This window comes from Coregonus clupeaformis, chromosome 7, assembly GCF_020615455.1.
Source record: "Coregonus clupeaformis isolate EN_2021a chromosome 7, ASM2061545v1, whole genome shotgun sequence".
NCBI classification, from domain to species: Eukaryota; Metazoa; Chordata; class Actinopteri; order Salmoniformes; family Salmonidae; genus Coregonus; species Coregonus clupeaformis.
The window spans coordinates 9,544,384-9,553,321 of NC_059198.1; the positions used below are offsets into that span (position 1 = coordinate 9,544,384).

At 42.8% G+C, this 8,938-nt stretch overlaps 1 protein-coding gene across 1 annotated transcript; it reads left to right on the top strand.

Annotated features, from left to right (window-relative positions):
* Positions 1–764: 764 nt before the first annotated feature.
* Positions 765–8,662, top strand: LOC121585144 (neuronal pentraxin-1). Its single transcript, XM_041901513.2, has 5 exons — positions 765–1,273; positions 1,698–1,905; positions 3,011–3,255; positions 3,556–3,735; positions 6,545–8,662. The coding sequence occupies exons 1-5, from the start codon at positions 836–838 to the stop codon at positions 6,764–6,766; spliced, it is 1,293 nt and encodes a 430-aa protein (XP_041757447.1). The 5' UTR covers positions 765–835; the 3' UTR covers positions 6,767–8,662.
* Positions 8,663–8,938: the final 276 nt, after the last annotated feature.

Below are 8,938 nucleotides of genomic sequence, written 5' to 3' on the forward strand. Positions count from 1 at the left end.
ACCACTGAGTCACTGACAAACCACCATGTCTGAGTGAGGGGCCTGATTTAAGGTGGACCAGCTTGACAACAGATGAAGAAGATTCGGAACATATTAATTTAGAGCATTCAATTATTTTTAAGTTTCATTAAAATTATACTGTACAATGGGAAATCCATGCAATGTACCAAATACCACTTCACAACATTCTAATAAACCTGGGTGTGATAGTCAAAGAAATGCAGCCATTGATGGGAATACAACTGCAGCTAGTGTAATTATATTGATGTTAATGTCTGTGCTGGCTGCTGTAAACATGCAAACCATGTTATCTATTATAAATATTGTAACATGAGAAAATGGCTATGTAGCTGTCAGTGTCACAGGTCACAGGGGAAAGCCATTCTGTGTGAGCTGAAGGGACCCTGAACTTCCTTCCGATGTGAATTCAGTTCTGTCGGTTTTGCCTATATGCACAAAACGAACACAGCTGACTCTCCTGATACCAGGTAATGCTATTGCTGTCTACCAATCCGCACATTTTAAATGAATAATACACATTAAGAAATGACATAATGTCGTCATGATGAATGATTTAGCATCCGGGAGCCTCGAGTTTAATCTTTGAGCGACGCTCCTTCCACCTTGAAGTCGGGAGGCGATTAAACTGCGAGAGTGTGATTCCTCCGCTTTCCGTGATGCGGTGAATCTGCTCAGCGCAGACCACGCGCGCTATATAAACCGGGCGCGCGCCATGGACGGATTACAACAAGAAGGAACAGCTCCATGGTCCTGAAATCACTCGCAACACACCACCGTTGCTCTTAACCAAAAGCAACACAACACACACGGCGAAATGCAAGCCATTAAAAAGGCAATCTCTTGGAAACTTTTTATACTTTCTTACTTATTCGTGGAGGGTTCGTGCCAAGACTTTGGTGGTGGACAGACTCAATTTATTTGCACGTCCGTGCCGAAGGATATGGACATATGCGCCGCTACCTTGCAAAACAGTATGCCTGGAGAGGATCTGAAGACCACTGTAATGCAGCTACGGGAGACCGTCCTACAGCAGAAGGAGACCATTATGAACCAAAAAGAGACTATCAGAGAACTGACTTCCAAGTTAACTCGCTGTGAGGGCCAGAGTGCACCTGAGCCCGGACCTGGGGGAAGGAGAAAGGAGACGGGAACCAAAAATACTATGGGGGATGTATCAAGGGGTCCCTCGGACACTTTGGCACAACTATCGCAGACTTTACAATCTCTAAAGCAGAGATTAGAAAATCTCGAGGTATGTGGTGAACCATAATTTTAACAGCCTTTATACATTTCACCACTCATTTTGGTTGAAAAACGACATGTTTATACTATGGGTTAAAGCACGTTGCACTGTCCTGTCCAACTTACACTGCCGCCCTTCTTTTATTGTACTTTGTCGTCACATTTACTTCCAGGGGTGAACAGCCCTCCACCATGTAGCCTAATACTCTGCACTAATCGTGAAATTTAACAAGTCATGCAGAGGACAGACACCTTGCCGGAGACGAATTTAGTTGATTGATGTAGGCTACCATGTTGCTAACTCCACAGGGCAATAAACCTTAAATAAATTAATCTGGCATTAGCCTTACGATGTCCCTCAGCATATGGGTTGTAATGTTTCTCAGTGTTATTTAAACGTTTTTTTTTTAACGAATCATTATTTCATTCCACAGCAATTCAGTCGAAACAACAACTCGGTCCAGGCGAACAGTCTGAAAGACCTGCTGCAGAGTAAAATAGACGATTTGGAGAAGCAGGTGTTATCCCGTGTGAACAGTATAGAAGATGGGAAGCCTGGGATGCGGAACGAGACGGAGCAGCGCGGTAGAGTGGAGTCGACACTCACATCCCTGCACCAGAGAATCACCGACCTCGAGAAAGGTGCGAGCTCAAAAACGCGCCAAATACTTGGCCGACATAGTTTATCCAATTAGTATTGCCGTTTAAAAAAACAACAACGAGCTATTCGGAAAGTACTATTGGGTGACCTTTCAAATCCAACTGAAGTGGTGTTTATTACTAATTAATAGATTCATGTCAAGATACGGAATAAATTGGTAATATGGCTGGTGTCCATAGTGTCGCAGGAGACTCAGTTAAATGGGAGGGGATGGGATCCGGTGAATAGCTGCATTGCTTTGCATATCCAATTCCACAAAGATGTATGGCTTAAGAAGGTGATTTACTGTTTAAGGAATCCGTAAAAAGGGGATGGTGCAGCCTTCTGTATTCAACACTTTTCCCTTAATTCATGCAGATCAAATCTTTACATTCTAATGAAACAGCCGTCTCCACTTGCACCACGAGCCCTTTGAACAGAGCAAAGTTCGCCAGGACCCTATGGCGTAAAGCTCCGGCTCGTTATAGCGGGCAACAAACACGGTTGTAAAGTCGCGAGGGAGGGGTGAGGAGAGAGCAAAACCGCTATTCCCACTGCTTTGCTCATGTGATGCCTATCATGCCGCAGAAAAAAACGTGGAACCACAAGAAACAGGATTTTGTTGTATAACTACATTGATAATTCAACCTTCAGCAGCAATCCGCTGCAAATCTCCCATGCGCATTACGTGATGCTCAGTGACATACTTTACAACCTTCAAAAAAATTACAATCTTGACCTGACAATCACAGGTGGTTGTTAAAGCCATGACGAATGTCACACCATTGACGTCTAATAAATTGGTGTCACTCAGATAGCCGATTTAAAAGGCTATAACTTCTTCACTTGACTTGGACTGAAATAGGTTTCGGTCCTCATTTTAGGTGCTGGTAATGTTTATATTTAGGTGCAGGAGCTCCACAATATTTTTGAGCTAATATTCTATAAGAGGAACAGGAGCTCAAGCAGTAGAACATTTGAGGTGCTAGTACTCAGTACCGGTGAGCTCCTGCCCAAGTCAAGCACTGCTTCTATGGGCCTAGGCTAGCCCACAATAATTGTTGTGACAGGTGACATCTTTAACCTTGACCTCTGTTTTGTTTACAGGTCAGAAAGAAAACAGGCCGCTGGATAAATTCCAGCTGACATTCCCGTTGAGGACCAACTACATGTATGCCAAAGTGAAGAAGAGTCTCCCTGAGATGTATGCATTCACTGTCTGCATGTGGCTCAAATCCAATGCGTCACCTGGGGTGGGCACGCCGTTCTCCTACGCAGTGCCAGGGCAGGCCAACGAGCTGGTGCTGATTGAGTGGGGGAATAATCCTATGGAGATACTTATCAATGACAAGGTATGCTCACATGTTCTTTTACGTGATGCATATATCACCTACAGTATACAAAATATTATTTGAAAGCAGAGTATTGCATCGCAATTATTCTAATTGTATGAACATGCTGATGGTAGCCTGAATGCCAGCACTGCAAACTACAAAGAAATCTCATTTTTGAATTAGACCACAATGACTATAAGGCCTCAAGCATTTTAATAAGTATGCACGCCTTGTGATTTTAGTTTGCTGCAGTGATAAAAAAAAAAAAAAAACTTTACGAATGAATATTCTAAAAGAAAATACTGAAATCCATTCCAGGTAGCTAAATTACCATTCATTATCAACGACGGGAAGTGGCATCACATCTGTGTCACATGGACAACTCGAGATGGAGTATGGGAGGCTTTCCAAGATGGAGTCATGAGGGGCAGTGGAGAAAATCTGGCTCCATACCATCCAATCAAACCACAAGGTGTTCTGATATTGGGACAAGAACAGGTATGTCCACTACAATTCTAACGGTCAGTTTTTACGCAATACACTTTAGTACCTTAGGTCATAATATCAAAAGGGAGATGGCCTATGGCATAAACATAGCATCAGCCAGACCTTGAGAGAGGAATAGGCTTATGCATCAATTAAAAACCTGAGCCACTGAATCTCAGGTTCCATAATAAAATGCAGGAATTATCCTGTTTAGGCATGAATTTGGATGAAATATCAAATCAAATCAATCAAATAAATTGTATTTGTCACATTCTTCGTGAACAACAAGTTTAGACTACCAGTGAAATGCTTACTTATGGGCCCTTCCCAACAATGCAGAGAGAAACATTTTGAAAAATAATAACACAATAAATAAATACACAATGAATAACGATAACTTGGCTTTCTACACGGGGTACCAGTACTGAGTCGATGTGCAGGGGTACAAGGTAATTGAGGTAGATATGTACATATAGGTAGGGATAAAATGACTAGGCAACAAGATAGATAATAAACAGTAACAGCAGCGTATGTGATGAGTCAAAATAGTTAGTGCAAAAAGGGTCAATGCAGATAGTCTGGGTAGCTATTGGTTAACTTTTTAACTAACTATTTAGCAGTCTTATGGCTTGGGGGTAGAAGCTGTTCAGGGTCCTCTTGGTTCCAGACTTGGTGCATCGGCACCGCTTGCCGAGAGAACAGTCTATGACTTGGGTGTTCCTCTGACACCGCCTGGTATAGAGGTCCTGGATGGCAGGGAGCTCGGCCCCAGTGATGTACTGGGCCATACGCTCTACTCTCTGTAGCGCCTTGCGGTCGAATGCCAAGCAGTTGCCATACCAAGCGGTGATGCAGCCAGTCAAGATGCTCTCAATGGTGCAGCTGTATAACTTTTTGAGGATCTAAGGGCCCATGACAAATCTTTTCAGCCTCCTGAGGGGGAAGAGGCATTGTCCTGCCCTCTTCACGACTGTGTTGGTGTGTGTGGACCATGATAATTCCTTAGTGATGTGGAAACCGAGGAACTTGAAGCTCTCGACCTGCTCCACTACAGCCCGTCGATGTGGATGGAGGCATACTCGGCCCTCCATTTCCTGTAGTCCACAATCAGCTCCTTTGTCTTGCTGATGTTGAGGGATAGGTTGTTGTCCTGGCACCACACTGCCCCTGAGGGTCCTCCGTGGATCTGTTGGGTTGGTATGCGAATTGGAGTGGGTCCAGGGTGTCTGGGATGATGGTGTTGATGTGAGCCATGACCAGCCTTTCAAAGCATTTCATGGCTACAGATGTGAGTGCTACGGGGCGAAAGTCATTCAGACAGGCTACCTTGGCGTTCTTGGGCACAGGGACTATGGTGGTCTGCTTGAAACGTGTAGGTATTACAGACTGGGTCAGGGAGAGGTTGAAAATGTCAATGAAGACACTTGCCAGGTGGTCAACTCATGCTCTGAGTACGCGCCCTGGTAATCCGTCTGGCCCTGCGGCCTTGTGAATGTTAGCATGTTTAAAGGTCTTACTCACAGCGGCTACGGAGTGCGTGAACACACAGTCGTCCGGAACAGCACTTGCTCTCATGCATAGTTCAGTGTTGCTAGCCTCGAAGTGAGCATAGAAGGTATTTAGCTCGTCTGGTAGGCTCGCATCACTGGACAGCTCGCAGCTGGGTTTCCCTTTGTAATCCGTGATAGTTTGCAAGCCCTGTCACATCCGACGAGCATCAGAGCCGTTGTAATAGGATTCGATCTTGGTCCTGTATTGACGCTTTTTTCGGAGGGCGTAGCGGGATTTCTTGTAAGTGTCCGGATTAGTGTCCTGTTCCCTGAAAGCTGCAGCTCTAGCCACTGGGAGTGTGAGGAATTATCCTTTTTATGCACAAAACCAACATGGCCTCAGGGCAATTTGTATTATTCTGTAGGTAAATATGTAACACTCCATTTAGTATGATATATTACATTACGTACATTACGTTAGGTTACATTATGAATGGAATAGCGGTCATACAATATCATACAATTTATATGATGTATAGTATTATACATCTTACCCGGTCATACAATGGCATACGAATTGGATGACGTACATTATACTACATCTTGGGGGTGTATACTATTATACGTCTTTCTCTGAGACCAGGTTGCTTATTGCGCCATAACAACAAAGGAGAATTATGGGGAGAATTTACGCTGGCGGTTAGGGGAACAAACAACAAAGTTTAGGATAACTTCTGTAAAAGGTTAGGAGAACTAAAACAACAAAAGTTAGGAGAATTTACGTAGCAGGTTAGGTGAAATGGGTTAGGTTTCGTATAAGGGTTAAAGGAAGAGTTAGTTAAAATGCTACAGTTGTCCCCAACGCGACTCCATCACACAACCTTTGGATTGCTAGACGGTCACAGATTACTCCCACCCATCCTCCCCGACCAACCTCCCTTACTATCTAAAGTAACTACACCATTACTAGGTATCATATGTCTTGGAGGTGCTCAGAAATATGTAAACGTATGTTTCGTATGGCTCTGAGGCCAGGCTGATGAAACAGGGCAACCCAAATTCTGATTTATCAGCTCACACTGCAATGGCAAAATGAAAAGCCGTTTGCATGGGAATGTGATTCATTAGACAAAACAATAATCTGGATAAATGAAAAAGTCTACTAATTTGATATATGAGCTAGCCTTGGTTTCTTCTAACAAGCCACAGGGATGGAAGCATGTATACATTATTTAATGGACAAATTAACTCCAAAGGTTAACTTGAAATAATTGCTTTCCTTTGTGTTAGCAGAATATCCATCTTCATTAATTCTATATTATTTTCCACAGGATACGCTTGGAGGGGGCTTTGACGCTACACAAGCTTTTGTTGGAGACCTGGCGAATTTTCACATCTGGGATCGGAAGTTGTCTATTGGAGAGATATACAACCTGGCGACTTGCAGCAGCAAAGCACAGATAGGCAACGTGTTTTCATGGTTGGAGAGCAGCATTGATATTTACGGAGGAGCCTCCAAGTGGACATTTGAGGCTTGTCGTCAACTCAACTGAACTGCAGGGAAAAGTGAAAAGCCAATGAGAAATGCGTATGTTAAAGCCTCTGTTGATAATGCGTCTGATTTGATAGATAAAGATGCATTTATTTCAGTAAATGACATCTGGATTTGTTATAGATATTGAATACTTTATGTGTGGACACTTACTAGATTTCTACCTGTCTAAAATAAGAATCTGACTTTCTTGTTCATCTTGGATACTTCAGTTGGATAGTTTTGACATCTGGTTGGATGCTTCAAAGCGCTTTGTTTGACAGGCCAGTTTGTTATCTCATGGTCTTCAGAACAATTGACACATACTGGCCAGCATTTCACCACAACGCAGTGCAGACGCAGACAGCACCCCCCGACATAGAACGTCCACCATCAGTAGAATTGGTGACCGTGTAGTTGTCCCCCACAATGAAATCGGGGAGGGGACTGTGGATCTGTCTCCGTCGATTAGTACGTTAGTGCGTTCGTACGTTAGTCACGCGCGATATCTCAGACAGCACTGGCCCGGTTGTGATGAAACTTGAATGATGCGTCTTGCATTAGATATCCGGCATTTACAACATTACACTGATTGGCCAGATGATGGCGCTATAACAAGAAATGTTAAATATTTAAAATGCTAACTTTGAAAGATCACGCCCATTACCCCGTTTGATCTAAAGTCATGAAATTCGGTATATAGGTCCCTCTCCTCAAAAGAAACACATTTGCATTAGGGACCCATAAGCTTCGCCATGATGGATTTTTAGCTATTTTGAATTTTGTGAAACACTAAAAACGCTACTCTTCTGGCACCGAATGACCGATCTGCATGAAACTTGATATGTGGCATCTATGGCAATATTTTCCAGACTAGTACCTAAAACAACATGGCCACTATTGACCAATAAACATTTATGTGGGCATGGTCTGGCACAAATCAGTGAAGGATATTCGTATTGTAACAAACGCTGTCAAGACTCAACATTTGACTCAGAGTGATGAGTCTAGCTAACCCACACGATATCTCAGACACCACTGGCCCGATTTTGACGAAACTTGGGTGAATGATGCCTCTTGCCATAGAGATCCAACATTCACAAAATTACACTGATTTGCACAAGGGGGGGCGCTATAGTAATCAACTGTACGTTCGTTAGTCACACACGATATCTCAGACACCACTGGCCCGATTTTAACTAAACTTGGGTGAATGATGTGTCTTGCATAGAGATATATAATTTACTAAATTACACTGATTGGCCCAAGGGGGGCGCTGCATCATTCGTGGGGATGACATGTTTACTGTTGCCTTGTTTTTATAGGACTGTTGACACGCATTTCAATGAATCATGCGATTTTATTTATATTCCCACTGACTGGGATTTTCACTGTGAACGACGGGTAGACTTGAAAAGGAATGTATACTTCAACGGTTATGAAACAGACACAGCTTTCTGCTCTATTGCTATCGTTTCTCTATCACCACCTGCTTGATTTTGTGTAAAGAATGACATATTTATTGCCAACATACAAGCCTGGGTGCCTTGGGATGTTGAAATAACTCAGCACATTCATTATGATTTGCGAAGTATTTTGTGTCGTATTTATTTTCCTGTAGGCCTATAACAAGATTTATTTCCAAAAGAGATGTTTATTATCATAACACATTATGTTGGATAATAAGATTATTATTGTACTTAAAAGCAATTCATTGAGGTGTTTGTACTTTAATGGGAATGTTATCTGTACAGTAACAGCATGACTTAACTAATTGCTGCAGCAGCATCGTCAAAATCTGCTTTTACTATCCTCCTTTTGGGTTGAGATTTTATACTGTATTGTTATATGCTCAAAGCATGGCAACACTGAAATATGAAAAAGTTCTAATTTTTTTAATAAAATTGTGATACCTGAATCTATCCCTGTGTGAGTGTTACATTACTGTCACAGAGTAACCCATGCATGCCACAGGCCTACACATGCTTTTGGCAGCATATGAGAGTCCTCTTACATTTCTCTATAGCAGGGTTCTTCAATTCCGGTCCTGGAGGGCCGAAACACTTCTGTTTTTCATTTCTACCTGGTAGTTAATTGCACTCACCTGGTGTCCCAGGTCTGAATTAGCCCCTGATTGGAAGGAGAGGATGAAAAACAGAGGTGTTTCGGCCCTCCAGGACCGGAATTGAAGAAC